This window comes from Dermacentor albipictus, chromosome 5, assembly GCF_038994185.2.
Source record: "Dermacentor albipictus isolate Rhodes 1998 colony chromosome 5, USDA_Dalb.pri_finalv2, whole genome shotgun sequence".
In the NCBI taxonomy this organism is placed as follows: domain Eukaryota; kingdom Metazoa; phylum Arthropoda; class Arachnida; order Ixodida; family Ixodidae; genus Dermacentor; species Dermacentor albipictus.
The window spans coordinates 49,922,107-49,938,421 of record NC_091825.1 but is presented as its reverse complement, the minus strand read 5'-3'; the positions used below and the strand labels follow the sequence as shown (position 1 = coordinate 49,938,421).

The following is a 16,315-nucleotide window of genomic DNA, read 5'->3' as shown; positions in this document are numbered from 1 at the left end:
ATTTCGTATTGCGTAGCTGCACTGTAAGTGGTATGCATATATGCGTTCTAGGGCAGGATAAATGGGAGTCAGAAAATACCCCATTATATCCGGTCCTGCACTAAAGTGGTCACGTTGCAAGTGGTCTGAGCTGTGCTGCAATTGCAGATGTGGTCTTCTCGACGGCGCACAAGGCCAAGGGGCTCGAGTTCGACACGGTATTCATGGCCGACGACTTCTACACGGGAGACATCGGCCAGCCAGATCATGTAGCACGGACTCGAGGCAAGTCCACATTTGCACGCTCATCTTTGGCTACCCATGTAATATGTGCGGTAGCCTTTATTGGCAGTGTGGAGGCTGCACGAAGGAGACTGAGCTGCAGCAGCGTGCCACTTTTGATTCTGCTTAATAAGGTGACCTAGCAATACTGTTACAGCAGTAGATGTTAAGGAATCCAGGTAGTGTGGCCTCTGTGAAGCATACCATCTTTGTAGTATTTACCCTCATTGTGTTTCCCCCACAGAAGAAGCAGGAGTAATATAAAGAGGAAGTTTTTGTCCTCACACATTGGGTCTGCAACTTTGGAACAGTGGTGCTCTCTTTATGCCACTGTCATCATGATCAGATCGGCCTTCACTGTCGTGCTGTGTCACAATCTCATTCCTTTATTTCTATATGCACCACAGGTTCCTAGTGGAACATTGAGGGATGGAGGAGGAAGTACAAGAAAATTATGTAAAATATAAACAGGAACAAAGGAACATTATTAATGACTATAAAAATTCTGTATAATACTGAACACACAACTTTACAAGTAAGAGTACGAATTCTCGCAGAATGTTTCATGTTTAGTGATGGAAACACGGTTGTCAGGAAGATCATTCCAGGCTGCTATGGCTTGTGGCAGTGGGGAGGAATTAAAAGCTTTGGTTCTGCCAAATATTCACGTGAGGCTGAGATGAATATAAAGACACCTTAGAAGTACGCAGTTAGGTTGCAAGGGGCAGTTTCTGTTGTGTTGTGCCGTGAATGTATTTGTGTATCAGACATAACAGAGCGATTATTCTGTGGGTACATAATGTTTGAATGGATAAGTCTACTTTAATGCGAGTGACACTGGAATGCTGGTCGTAGTCGGATAGAATGAACCTGGCAGATCTGTTTTGTACTGCTTCTAACATTGAAATTAAGTAATCTTGATGAGATGACCAGATTGACGAGGTGAATTCAAGCTCTGGACGAATGAAGGTTACATAAGCTCATTTGTGTGTGCTATTAGGTGAGTGACTTAGGTTTTGACGTAAATAACCTAGTGTTAGGGTTGCCTTAGCGCATATGCTGATGATATGGGTTTTTCATGAAAGATTAGACGTGAGATTTAAGCCCAAGTACTTATTGTGACTGTGTCCAAGCCACTGGAGAGTTGTTTACTGAGTAGGAAGAGTGAGAATTTGTCTATTTACGAGAAAATGAGACTTTTTTGCACTTTGACGAGTTGAGGGTCATTAGCCAATTACAACACCAGGTATAAATTAGGTTAAGATTATTTTGAAGGCAGATGTAGTCATCATGACTTAATAGCTCCATATATATAGTGTGATCATCAGTAAATAGTCACATGCAGGAGGAAATGCTAAAGAGTAAGTCATTAACGTAAATTAGAAAAAGCAGGGGACCCAAAATACTACCTTGTGGCATGCCAGAAGTCTCATCAGAAAGAGAACAAGAATTTACTGCTGTTAACTGCCTACAAAATGTAAAAAAATTTTGAAGCCAAGATAGCATTTGTGAGTCAAGTCCAAGAGGAGATAATTTTGAAATAAGCCGAGAGTGAGCAACAAGATAAAATGCTTTTAAGTAGTGGAGGGGGATACAATCAGTTTGAAGGTTATTATCCATGTTAAAATGCAGGTCGGATGTGAATGCAAATAGCTGTGTGTCGCATGAAAATGAGTTTATGCTGATTACTAGAGAAGCTGTTAGAATCGAGGTGGTTAAAATATTAGATACTGTTAATGTTCAAGTGATCTGCAAGAGATGCAAGTTAGTTAAGTAGGAATTCTCGTTACCACTTTTGAACATGGGAGCTATTTTGCCAACCTTCCAGTCATTCAGGAGCTGTCCTAATGATAATGACTGTGTGAAAATGGTGTATAGGATTCAGCTAGAGATGGACAAGGTATTTTTTAATATCGTGTAATTTATGTTCTCTATGCCTGTGGAAGATGATACTTTGAAATTTGAGATGTGTTTTGCTATCCCTTCTGCTGTATATTACTTGGCACCATGAATAGAAAATCGAGATCGGAAACAATGGGCACTCACGTTTGTTGTGTAGTTTGTTGTTTAGTGCATTCTTTAGGATCGCGAAGCAATGGTTGTCAGGTCAGGGAACATGCAGAAGCCTCCTCACACTTGATTATTTCATTCAATCAGCTTTTCTGTGCAAGCAAGGTGGTCTAGTGTCTCCAGCACCAGCTGGTGCTGGAACCTCCACGTGCTTTGTTCAGTTCCTGTACACTGCTGTACAGTAATGTGGAGTGTTGCACTATATTGTACAGTAAGGAATAAGGGCAGTTGCATAGGTGCTGTTCGTAATATAAAAGAGTAGGCAGTTAGTCAAGCTTCGACTGAAGATCTGTGTGAAATTGATTGCGTGTTGTGTAGGTGAAAACCCCAAATGACGGGAAGCGTTGCTCGTAATAATCTGTACATGCACTGTAAAAGCGCTGATGGATAAAAGCAACCCATAGTGGGGAAAATAAAGTTAATTAGTTAAAGTTAGTTAACACAATTATCTAAATAACATCCACTTATGAGCATCTACCGTTGTCTGAAGCATTATTAAAACCGCCAATACTGCGGATCAGAAAATTGACAGTCCAGGAGAAGCTTCTGTTTCTTCACTGCTGCTGTCATATAAAAATTATGTTGCCGAGTTGACCAAAGTACAAATTTTACTTCATTTTTTTAAGTGCTAGGAGCACTGGAGGCTATCTTCGACAATACTTCTAGTTTAAGTTTTGTTTTCCCAGACTCTCCAGTCTGCCAAAAATTGTCAAATCTGACAAATTGTTAAAGTTCAGTCATCATGTCAGACGGTGCGTGATGTTGCTAGTAGAAGAATTCCCTATGGAAGTGTTTAAGAAAGAGTCAAAAAGCTATCAATCAAATTGATATATTTCTATATACGCAGTGACGAAATAGTTCAATGGAAATTCTCTGTTCTCCTACACATTGTTGCACTGTGTAACAGTGTTGTTATATACAGGAACACTGAGATATAGCCAAAAGCAACGGCATTAGTTGCGACATCTTGCGTTGTTGTGATTGACCACAACACACTTGAAACATATTTTTTTTTTTTGCAGGACTTTATCTAAAAAAAAGGGGGGGGGGGGCAGGGCCAAAATGTCCTCATGATGACTCTGTAGCGGCAGCAGCATCGGCGTCGCACGAGAGTTGACGCAGACGCTCGCGTCTACACGAGGCTCGAGCGGCTGGCGCGTTCCGGCGCGGGCTAGCGTTCCGAAGATCATTAAAAAGAATGCTACGCTAAGCGACGGAGTGTTGGTTTTTCCTCTCCTGCGAGAGCCCGATACTTTGACGGTCTACGTGGTCGCTCGTCGCCACAGTTTGGTGACCCCGGACGTGATATTGCCATACGCTCCTGTGGTAGAGACGACCATGGACCAGACCAACGCTACGAGAGCTCAAGGCCAGAACCCTTCCGAGGAACGTGGTGAGCCCTCCTGTTCCGCCATCGCTGTTCGCCTCCCACAGTACTGGGACCAGCATCCTTCGGCGTGGTTTCTTCAGGCCGAAGCGCAATTTCAAGTCGCTGGTATCCGCTCTCAAGCCTCGAAGTTCCATTACGCCGTCGCAGCGCTCTCGCCCGCCGCCATTGACGAGGTAGCAGATTTGTTGAACTCCCCATTGTCTGCCGCCGCCTATGACGATCTCAAGGCAGCACTGCTACAGCGCACAGCAGCTTCACAGCGTTCTCGCATCCAGCAGCTTCTGTCCGCTGAAGAACTCGGCGACCGACGCCCTAGTCAACTTCTTCGCCGAATGAGCCAGCTGCTCGGAAACAACGCGAGATCCATCGACGACACGCTGTTGCGCGAACTGTTTTTGCAACGACTCCCGGCTAACGTGCAGATGGTCCTGGCGACAGCCTCTACCATGGACCTTACCGGACTTGCCGCTTTGGCCGACAAAGTCATGGAAGTAGCCACCCCAACCATCGCAGCCACGTCACCGTCTCCGGGTGACAATACAACCGCTCTGCAAACTCTTCCCTGCTCTTCTGCAGTGCAATCTCCGCTCGACTCCTTGTGTGAGCGCCTGGAACGCATCATCTGTGGAGCGGAACATCGCCGCGCGTCTCGTCGCCCACGCAGCCGTAGTTCCAGCAGATCAAGACGCACGGGCACTCGCAATGAAGCCTCAACTACAACGCCTGGCGTTTGCTACTACCACCGCCGTTTTGGAAACGACGCTCGTCACTGTCGGCGTCCCTGCACTTGGCAGGGAAACAGGCCGGCCGACCTCTAACGGCGACGAGTGGTCCGGCCCAGCACACAAGTCGCCTTTTCTACGTGACGGACAGAGTTACGGGACAACGATTCTTGGTCGACACAGGTGCTGACGTCAGCATTCTACCCGCCCAGCGCTCCGACCGAAAAGCGACTCCTGTGTCGTTTTTGCAAGCCGTCAACGGCACCAGGATTCCAGTTTTCTCGTCACGCTCCGTCATGCTAAACCTTGGCCTTCGACGAGCGTTCCGCTGGATTTTCCTGGTTGCAGACGTCCGTCATGCAGTCATTGGAGCAGACTTCTTGCATAACTACGGACTCCTTGTCGACATCCAACGACGCCGTCTCATCGACTCCGTAACCCAGCTATCCGTTTCCGGCGTCCCATCATCAGGCACTTCGCCCATAGCGCCTATTTCTGCCATGTTGGAGGAACCTTTCGCCGCGCTCCTACGCGAGTTTCCCACTTTGACACGCCTGCCGGACTGGACGCAACCGGTACAACATGACGTGTGCCATCACATCGTCACCTCCGGCCCACCGGTCTACTTCCGACCCCGGCGTTTGTCCCCGGAGAAACTCAAGATCGCTCGCGCGGAGTTCGAACACATGCTGCAACTTGGCATCATCCGCCCTTCTTCCAGTAACTGGGCATCACCACTTCACATGGTGCCTAAGAAGACGGGTGACTGGCGCCCCTGCGGCGATTACCGGGCACTAAACAACGTCACAGTTCCTGATCGCTACCCTCTACCGAACGTTCAGGACTTCACGGTAGCGTTGCACGGTGCGACGATCTTTTCTAAGATCGATCTCGTTCGCGCCTACCATCAACTACCGGTCGCTGAAGAAGACATTCCCAAGACCGCCATCACCACGCCCTTCGGTCTTTTCGAATTTCTCCGCATGCCTTTCGGTTTACGGAACGCGGGCCAATCCTTTCAGCGTTTCATCGATTCCGTCACCCGAGGTCTGCCTTTCGTTTTTGCATACATTGACGACCTCCTCGTGGCAAGCTCTTCGGCCGAAGAACATCTTCACCACTTGCGGTTGTTGTTTTCACGCCTTGCCAGTAAAGGAATTGTCATCAACGCCGCCAAGAGTGAATTCGGTCAAACCGAACTCGAGTTCCTCGGTCATATCGTCGACGCTAACGGCATTCGACCTCTGCCGTCCAAGATTCGCGTCATCGAAAACTTTCCCCGACCGACCACACTCACCAAGCTTCGCCAATTTCTCGGATTTGTCAATTTCTACCGCCGATTCATTCCCGAGTGCGCACGACTTATGGCTCCGCTAGACGCTCTCCTGGTAAACAAGCGCAAACAAGTGCTTCAGTGGACTGAAGAGGCCGCAGACGCTTTCGCAAAAGTCAAGTCTGCCCTCGCCGACGCCACGCTGCTTAGACACCCAAAGCCAGACGCACCCACTGCCATCATGACCGACGCTTCAAATACCGCCGTTGGTGCCGTTCTGCAGCAATTCATCGACAATGAGTGGCATCCACTCGCTTTTTTCTCCAAGAAACTGAAGCCTGCGCAGTCCCGCTACAGCGTTTTCGGCCGTGAATTACTCGCTGTTTACCTGGCTATTAAGCATTTTCGCCATTTCCTCGAAGGCCGTGCATTCACTGTCTTGACTGACCACAAGCCCCTTGTGCACGCAATGAATCGTTCGGCGTCCTGTTACTCGCCCCGCGAGATTCGACAGCTTTCCTACATCTCCGAGTTTACAACAACGTTCCGCCACATCAAGGGCACCGACAACATTCCAGCTGACGTTCTGAGTCGTGTCAATGTCGTTTCCACGTTGACATCGGAACCTTTCATCATCGAGGCCGACTTACTCGCCAGTCAACAGCGTGACGACACTGAACTTCGTACACTCCGGAATTCGCCAACGTCCCTGACATTGGAAGACGTCGTTGTGACCCCAGATGGTACGTCCATCGTCTGCGACACTTCTAACGACACACCCAGACCATACATTCCGGCATCCCTTCGCAGACGCCTATTCGAAACCGTGCACAACCTGTCGCACCCTGGCATACGCGCGACACAGAAGCTTCTTTCCAGTCGTTTCGTTTGGCCTCGGCTAAACGCGCAAGTTCGCGATTGGGTTCGATGCTGTTTGTCGTGTCAACGTTCGAAGATCCAGCGTCACCCCATTCCGCCTGCCAAGTCTTTTCTTCCACCGGATGCTCGTTTTGACACCGTACACCTGGACCTCGTCGGCCCTCTTCCACCTTCGAAAGGATACTGCTACATACTGACATGCATCGACCGTTACACACGGTGGCCAGAAGCTACACCTATATCTGATATCTCAGCGCCCACTGTTGCAGCAGCGTTCGTGTCTACGTGGATAGCAAGGTTCGGCTGCCCATCCACAATAATCACAGATCGCGGTCGACAGTTTGACTCAGCGCTCTTCAACGAGCTACTCAAACTACTCGGAACGACACGTTTTCGCACAACTGCTTACCACCCGCAGTCCAACGGACTAGTTGAACGTTTTCACCGGCATCTCAAGGCCTCCCTTATGGCACATGAATCACCGGAGAAGTGGGTCCTACATTTACCCCTCGTCTTACTTGGCATCAGAGCCGCACTCAAGAGCGACCTAGGTTGCTCCTGTGCTGAGCTAGTCTACGGCACCCACCTACGCCTTCCGTGCGATTTCTTTGTCGCCACCCCCCAAACGCCTATGCCATCACCTGCCGACTACGTAGCCGACCTGCAAGCCTTCTTCAGCCAGATGCGCCCCGTGCCTACACGTTCACAAGAAGCAAGGTCCCCGTACGTTTCTCCCGCACTCAGCTCTGCTACCCACGTTTTCGTGCGTAACTGTGCCGTGCGGAAGCCTCTACAACCACACTACTCCGGGCCATATTGTGTTCTAGAGCGTCGTCCGACGACGTTTGTTGTGAATGTCAACGACCGATCAGACACAATTGCCCTGGAACGTCTCAAACCCGCCTACATCGAAGCACCCGCGCCATCAGCTCCACCTGTATGCGACGCGACCCTGCTGCATCCTTCGTCGCCGCCTGCGCACGTGACACCCAAGACCACCGCGAAGACACGCCGCGTCACGTGGACTTTCCATCGTTCGTCGAACTTTCCTCCTCTCTAGGGGGGGAGCCCTCTGTAGCGGCAGCAGCATCGGCGTCGCACGAGAGTTGACGCAGACGCTCGCGTCTACACGAGGCTCGAGCGGCTGGCGCGTTCCGGCGCGGGCTAGCGTTCCGAAGATCATTAAAAAGAATGCTACGCTAAGCGACGGAGTGTTGGTTTTTCCTCTCCTGCGAGAGCCCGATACTTTGACGGTCTACGTGGTCGCTCGTCGCCACAACTCCATTGCTGTCGATAATTGCAGTGAAGGCTTTGATGACTTTGGTTAAACATGCCATCACAAGATGTCACCACTGGCACATCAGAAGCAGTCCCTGTGATGAACACCCTGTGTCTAGACTATGTGTTTGCCTGTATGCAGAACGCCTGGAGGAGTACCACGTGCTGTACGTGGCAGTGACGCGTGCCCGGCGAAGCCTGCGCCTTTCCCGGGCTCTCTACTTTCTCCTGGTTCGTGCACAGGTACGCTCTGATCATAGGATATTATTACAATTATATATTCAATTGAATTGAGTTTATCCTGCAACAAAGTTATGAGGATGACCAGACAACAAAGCTGCAGGTTGCAACTTGAGGGAAACCTGCAACATTGGTCAAGCTATATATGAAATTTTAGAGCATATGCAACATACGATTCACTAAAACGATAGGTTTCCACTCAGGACAGCGCAAATCCCAAGCCTGGGTCTGCACTGGTCTGCATAATAACTTCTTTTTGGTGTCTTTTCTTACTGGCCTTTGGCACGGCCTATGTCTTGTCCTTTTACATTGGGAGCACATTCGTGAAAGCATCAGCTTGAATGGGGCATGCTCAGCACAGTTTTCATGCCGGCGCACTGATTGCGAAGTGGTGTGTTTTCCATGCTTGATCACTGGTTTTACTCACCACCCATTGGCAATTGTACACGAAAAGGCACATACAACTTTGTTTGCAATGTCCATTTTATCTCCATTCATGTCCATGTTTTCAGCACCTGTTTTCACAATAGCAAATCCTTGCCAGCTTGCTCAGCTTTTGATTGTTTTAGCCGCTATCTACACAACGTTGCAGCAACAATCTTGTTTTCACTGCAGGAATGCTTTGAGCACCTTTGCCAGAAACCACAGGAAGAGACACTGAGCTGCTTGATTTGCCACGAGACATGGGTACCTCGAGGGCAGCTCGTTTGGTGTCGTAAAGCCCTCACTGTGGTAAGTGCCCACCTTATGCATTTTTTTCGTCTTGACAATGTTAGTTAGGTTTAGTTATGTTTGAAAAGCTAGTTACATCTTTAAAGTGCAGGAACTAATGCTGTATTTGTTGTATTTACTTGATTTAGTGTTCGTCTTTATTTTCTTAAAGTGGTTTACTATAACTGACATGCATGCCAGAACCATGCAGGACTAGGTCACACGTTCTAATCACTGTCATTAAGGCTGAACAAGAACATTTCCTGCTCATATAAACGAAAAAGCTTTTGCCAAGATCTGACACTGTATTTTACTAACTTACTTGATTCTAACGCGCACCTTTATTAAGAAAAAAAAAAACGATGTGTGCTATAACTGGCGTCCATGTCAGAATCATGTAGGACCACGAGTTGACAGTTAGGTGAGCTGGTAACAATCAGTTGTGACGGTGTTCACAGTGCACACATACTGAGAAAAAAGGACAGGCAAGGAGAAAGAGGGTTAGCTTCCTATTAATTTTTTGTCATGAAAAACTTAATAAATTAACAAAAAGAAGAAAGACAAGAGAAAGTGACTGATATCACACGTCAACTATCGTGGTTCAAGCACGTGCTGACAATTGCCGCAAGACTTTGCAAGATAGTCAAATTCATGCTTCAACTCTGCAATGAAAGGTGCACTAGCATGCATATCACCAAGGTTATCATTTCAGCATTTATAACTTCATGAGTTATCTGGATCCTATGCTCGGTGTTCATTAATTGAAAAAAAAAAAAGTGGGCAACCACAGTCGTGGCAGTGAATGGCCCAAATGACCCTGCACAGTATGCGAACATTGTTGTGAGGCTCACACAAACACTCAGTGAGGCAGCTTCCAGTCTGTCCAACATATATTTTCCCACGTGTAAATGGTATTGAATATATACTACACCCACTGTTCAGGGGACGAAACGTCACCTGTGCTTCACTGAATGGGCTGAAGTTTGTGCATGGAGTGCATCAGCAACACAACTTTTTCAACAAGTTTCTCGGGGGCTGAAAAAAAAAACAGTAGCATGTTGTCGAACCTTTTTTCAGGGTGTCTACCAACCGGGAATTCACAGGGATTCTGAGTAGTCTGGAAATACTCAGCAAAAACTCAGGGAATTTGTGCTTCTTTCAGGGAAAAATAGTCACGATTTTATTGAAAGGGAACAAAGTCGCCCTTATGCTGGCTCAAGTAAAAGAGAGGAATCATAACAAATTGTCTTTGACGTTGTGTCATTTTCTGGAGGAGTTGCCAGTGTACAGTCAGCGACCGATTTTCTGGACGCCCGATTCTTTGGACATGCCCAATAATGTGGACGGTTTCACGGCACCACCACATACCCCATAGAGCAAATGTGTGAGAGCGTCTGAAGTTTCGGACGCAATAAACCTTCGCCGCCCGATTTTCCGGACTTTTCTGCCGCGATCGCAGTTCCGAAACTGTATTAGTCAAACCAACACCGCCGTTTTGATTATCGCTGCCTCGAACCGGTGCTCTAGCATGCAGATCCGCTGGCAGCCATAGCCACCATCGCAGCAAATGCTAAGCCTAGCTGCTTTGACGTTCGCTATTAAGCTTCTTACCACTGGGTTTTTCATTTAAATAATTTGCCGCTGTCACCAATGGAACCAACTCCGCCTTTATGGTCTTTGCGATTGGCTTCGAAGCTCGGAAAGCACGGCACGTTGCGTAATGCCAGTTCCTGAAAGGCAGCTTTGCCTCAGCACAGCAGTGGTACGCGGTGAAGCATCTGGGAAGTATTTCGGTGAAGCTTCACAAGCGTGGGAAGGGGCAATTGTCACGGGACACAGTACGTATTCTCTAATTATACACGTGCGCACCCACCATCTCCTGTCTCAGTACGAGCACCGATATGCCTAATAAGTGTACTAGCAAGCCTTCAGAGCTTTTTCAGACATGCCTCGGGTGATTTGAGCACTTAAGGGCTATGAAGGACATGCACTAATTTTTTCGGGCTGCCCGATTTTTCAGAAGCTTTAGCGGCCCCTAGGGAGTCTGAAAAATCGGACGTTGACTGTACAACTGACCAAGAAGGTGCTTCAAATGGTCCGTGGGGCCAATGTGCGGCGGAACGAGGATGAGAACAGAAAGGACCGTTGCATTGAGGAATGATCGGGAAAGGAACTGTGCCAACACTTCTTTGAAGGAGCTTGAGCTCAAAAAGCAAAGTGTTGGCTGATGCCAAGATGCAGGTGCCCCTTATCCAAACCAAAACAAACTCTTTGAAGCAGTGAAATGCAGCTCTGTGGCATTGTGCGTGGGTTGAGAGTATATCAGGACACTTGAGGTTGACTTTCCAGCTGTTGAGAGAATCTCACTTGTGACGAAGTTTGGGCCTAATACCAACATGCTTGCTATCAGTTGACCGAAATTTTCGAAAATATTTGCATTTGTATGCATCTCTTTTTATTCGTATTTGAAGATGTTCAACTCGATTTGCAGTGGGCTTTGCCACCTTTTTTTTTCGGAGATCTTTTATTCGCTGTGCATTTTACTAACCCCTCCCTTGAGTTTTCTATATTGAATAAAATAAACCCTACTCCTTACTATTCAAACTGGAATAAGTTGTTCTTTATTTTTTAGCTTGCTTACTAGAGTCACAGCATCGGGTGACATGGTGCCAGCCTGTCTTGACATAAAACGAAGTTCTTTGTCACCCAGAAAATCTTGCAAAGGCACTCAGGGAAAACCTGGAAAACTCAGGGAACTTCAAAATGCCAACATGGTCGACACACCCTGTTTTTTAGCCTGTGCTAGACGTTCTGCACATAGGGCTGCACAACCAGCTAGTTCTTGTCCCCAGGTTTACAGTTTGTGTGAGAGGCTAGAAGCAGAAACATGTCAGTGCATCTTCTGGTGTAAACAAACGTGGATAAACAGGTTGCACCGCACCCATAGCTACAGCTGCGCTAACAGCGGAAGTTGCTGCAGCCGCGCAGCTGGCACTCCACCGGACCTCAGTCGCTCTCCCAATTCGAAAATGAGAGTGCCTCAGAGTGCTCTGAAAGAACCAGGTGAATGTGTTTCAAGCACTCGATTTCAAACAACCAAGTGTAAGATGAGTCGCCCAAGCATTCAAAAGTGACTGGCCAAATGCACCATATGTGTGAACAAAGTGTCAGGGTTTGTGCGTTTCTACCTTTTGTTGCTTCGTTTTTGGCTCAAGCCTGGCCTGGTATGCAATGGAAGTCTGCGTCCTTGGCATTTCATGGAAACCATTATGGTCACCTTAGACTGTGTACCTTGGCAAACAAGGAGATGGGGCTTTCATTGGAATTTTCTAATCCAATGAATTGGCTGAAGCAAGGAACCGGTGATTCAGTGGTGCTTTCTTTAATGCATGCTGTGTTTATCAAAACTGCAATAGCTTAGAAAGCAAGGACACAGGGTTTCCCTGGCAAGTCAGCAGGTGTTTAGTGCTAGAGAAAGTAATAATACAATAAAGAAATACTCATGGCAAGGACAAAAAAGAAGACGCACACATAGCGCTTGAGTGTCTGTGTTTTTTTCCTTGTCTTGACCTTTTTTTTGTTGCCTCTAAGCACCAGTTCACGTCGTACCAACAAAGCTATAACCTAACTTTCCTTGCTAAATCTTGGTACCTGACAAAGCACATGATAACTAATAGACTAAAAATTGAGGACAGAAGGTTTTCTTAGCAATTTTCGAAAGCCACTTAGGTTTCCTGATTTGATGTAGGCTGAGAGGCTTAAACATTGTGTTTCCTTGGCAACTTTCTTGAATTCTGCTAGGGTTTCATGAGGTCAAGAAGTTTGAAAGCTCTTGCCTCAAGAGTTTCTTTTTATTGAAATGAAACTAAAAGAATGAAATGTAGTCACCCTGTAATGGTGACAGCTGTACCTTTTTATAACAGTAAGAATAATAAATAAAGTATTGTATGATCTTAAGAAATAAATGTAATAGTACAGAAAAATGCAAAGCATGCAGTCTTGTACAAACAAACACATAGAGATAAAAGGCAAGGGCAAGCTGCAGTACACTGAGCTCTTACATACATGCATATACAGTGTTCTAAGCATATACACGAGGCCACATTGCAGTCTGAGATGGGTAAGTGCTGACATGAAGATACACATATGAAATAACGCACACACAGAAATACGATGATCGAGCTTCAGCGATGCCCTTCGATTTCTGTGTTTCTAGGGCAACCGAAATGTGGCTGGTGGCATCCTCTGCAAGACCTGTGCTCTGCAGATAACTTGGGAACCACCAGTTGAGCACCGGTTCCTTGGATGGCAGCACATGGAGCTGCACAATGTTCATCGACACAGCATGGCAGCCATCCTTGAATGTGTTCTCTAGAGTGCTCTTTCTACATTCCTGAGGTCCAGCTATTGCAACACTGTCAACTGCTGCATCTTGGAACATTCTAGTTCAGTAAATAAATTGACCAGTTTAATGGTTGTTACAATGTTACAAACAGCGCCAGGTTTGTGTACTGTGTTGCCTCGATTTTGGTTTAGTTCTGTCAGAAATCATCCCTAGTCGCAACATGCAGGTATTGTACGCACTGAACTGAAGCAATGCATATACCAAGATGCTTTCAGTATTTTGTGCATGCCTTGCTGCAGTGACAACTGCTTTTGTCTTTAATAAGAACCAAGGGAAGAAGCTGGGAGCCCCACACACAGGACATGATCCCAAAAATAAGAATGCTAAAGCTTTGCAAGAATAAAATCAGTATTCCAAGATACAATGTTGGATCAGTTGAACAGATGGGAGCAAGTCACAGTATTACCAGGTTTCTTGAAGATCTGAGCTGGTTGGCAGGCATGTCAGTTTGGCTCATCTTCTGCACAAACTGCCTGTCAAAAACAGCAAGGATGTTGCTGTGTCATCCCTACTGATCTTTTCTTTTTGAATACAAATACATAATTCAACTAGTCTTTCCTACTACGGTTATACAAATGCTGCAATATTCTGACATAATCCTTATGAGAGAAAGAGAGGCAGCAAAGAAAGTAAAGGCGAGAGGTCAACCAGATGAGTGTCTGGTTTGCCACACTAAACAGTGGTGGAAGGGAAAGGGGCAAAACGACCACTGAGGCCGGTGACTGCCGGTAAGGCCAGTGCACAGATAACTAGATGTGGCTTATGCAGAATATTTAGGAAAAGTCAGTATTATTAGACTGCATACAGAAATGTTTAAGCAGCAATATGTGTGCTCTGCATGTGGCTTCACTATGTAGCAAAATCCACACATGTGCCTCGGCAAGATATTGTCACGTGGTAGTGACGGTGAAGAGAGAACACAGTAGCAGTACTGTGAAAGTCAAAACTAGCTTTTATTGGGCGAACCTGTGCCCACAAAACAGGCTACACTTAGAGCACAACGATAGCGGCGAACACAGTCGGCGATCGTCGAAAATCTGATCAGCGGGTCAAGCGCGTCGGCTTTTATAGAGCAGTCGTCGAATGTTCCAGATTAGTCGTTCTGACCCGTGTGCCTTCCACAAAGTTCTACACCGTTCGCGTTACGCGATAAAATCAGATAACACAAGGTTCGGCGACAACAGACAGCCGGGTAGAAGCATCGATAACTTTCCAGAAACATCGGATACATTCAGGCGCGTCCCTCGCTGTGCGATTACAGTTGTCAAGCGGCGAAACGTGGTCGCCCGATAAAGATAAGTACACGTGTCAATACCCCCCTCTTAAAAAGCATCGACCCGATGCTACATACAAGCGAAATAAAAACACCCGTAGCAAAGAAAACAACAACAAAAAATAAAGAATTTCGTCAGCGTCCGTAAAAGGGTTTAAGGCGCACCACGTGGACCACTTCAGATCGTGCGCGGCGCCGCTGTGAATGCGAAATGCCGTCTGGCACGACCTCATAGTCCAGAGCGCCAATACGTCGGATGACCTTGTAGGGTCCGAAATAGCGTCGGAGTAGTTTCTCACTGAGTCCTCGTCGGCGTATCGGTGTCCAAACCCAAACACGGTCGCCGGGCTGGTACTCAACAAAGCGTCGTCGGAGGTTGTAGTGTCGGCTGTCGGTCCTCTGTTGGTTCTTGATCCGTAGGCGGGCGAGCTGTCGGGCTTCTTCGGCGCGCTGGAGGTAGCTAGCGACGTCAACATTCTCTTCGTCAGAGACGTGGGGCAGCATGGCGTCGAGCGTCGTCGTCGGGTTCCTGCCGTAAACCAGCTTAAACGGCGTGATCTGTGTTGTTTCTTGCACCGCCGTGTTGTAAGCAAATGTCACGTACGGCAGGACGGCATCCCAGGTCTTGTGTTCGACGTCGACGTACATCGCTAGCATGTCGGCGAGGGTCTTATTCAGCCGCTCCGTAAGACCATTCGTCTGCGGGTGGTAGGCCGTGGTCCTCCTGTGCCTTGTCTGACTGTATTTCAGAATGGCTTGGGTGAGCTCCGCTGTAAAGGCCGTTCCTCTGTCGGTGATGAGGACTTCTGGGGCGCCATGTCGAAGCAGGATGTTTTCGACAAAAAATTTCGCCACTTCGGCTGCGCTACCTTTCGGCAGTGCTTTAGTTTCAGCGAAGCGGGTGAGGTAGTCTGTCGCCACGACGATCCACTTATTTCCGGTTGTTGACGTCGGAAAGGGTCCCAGCAAGTCCATCCCGATCTGCTGGAATGGTCGGCAAGGAGGCTCGATTGGCTGTAGTAATCCGGCTGGCCTTGTCGGCGGTGTCTTACGTCGCTGACAGTCTCGGCATGTTCTGACATAATGGGCGACGTCGGTGGTCAGGCGCGGCCAATAATACTTTTGTTGTATCCTCGAGAGTGTCCGGGAAAAACCGAGGTGTCCAGCGGTCGGATCGTCATGTAGGGCGTGCAATACTTCTGGACGAAGTCCTGACGGGACAACAAGAAGGTAGTTGGCGCGGACTGGTGAAAAGTTCTTCTTCACGAGGAGACTGTTTTGAAGCGTGAAGGAAGATAGTCCACGCTTAAATGCCCTGGGGACAACGTCGGTGTGCCCTTCCAAATATTCCACCAGGCCTTTTAGCTCCGGGTCTGCCCGTTGCTGTTCAGCGAAGTCTTCCGCGCTTATCATGCCAAGGAAGGCATCGTCATCTTCGTCATCTTCCGGCGGCGGGTCAATGGGGGCGCGCGACAGGCAATCGGCATCGGAGTGTTTTCGTCCGGACTTGTAGGTTACAGTGATATCGTATTCTTGTAGTCTGAGGCTCCACCGCGCCAGTCGTCCTGAAGGATCCTTTATACTCGCTAGCCAACACAAAGCGTGATGGTCACTGACGACTTTGAATGGCCTGCCATAAAGATAAGGGCGAAATTTAGCTGTAGCCCAAACGATGGCGAGGCATTCCTTTTCGGTCGTAGAATAGTTGCCTTCCGCTTTTGACAGCGACCGGCTAGCGTAACATATCACCTGTTCGACTCCGTTTTTCCTCTGGACTAGAACGGCACCGAGGCCTAGGCTACTGGCGTCAGTA

General features: G+C 47.8%; 1 protein-coding gene and 1 long non-coding RNA gene across 2 annotated transcripts in view; one reads left to right on the top strand and one right to left on the bottom strand.

Moving 5' to 3' along the window:
- Positions 1-13,321, top strand: part of LOC135899220 (F-box DNA helicase 1-like) — a 170,647-nt gene extending 157,326 nt beyond the window's left edge. Inside the window, exons 17-20 of the mRNA XM_065428484.1 lie at positions 148-264; positions 8,016-8,116; positions 8,729-8,845; positions 13,041-13,321. Coding sequence (XP_065284556.1) covers positions 148-264; positions 8,016-8,116; positions 8,729-8,845; positions 13,041-13,199 — 494 coding nt within the window. The 3' untranslated portion in view covers positions 13,200-13,321. The remainder of the gene's footprint in view (positions 1-147; positions 265-8,015; positions 8,117-8,728; positions 8,846-13,040) is intronic.
- The window catches only part of LOC135899170 (uncharacterized), a 68,819-nt gene that overhangs the window by 18,374 nt on the left and 34,130 nt on the right, over positions 1-16,315 (bottom strand). The gene's annotated exons all lie outside the window — the stretch shown is intronic.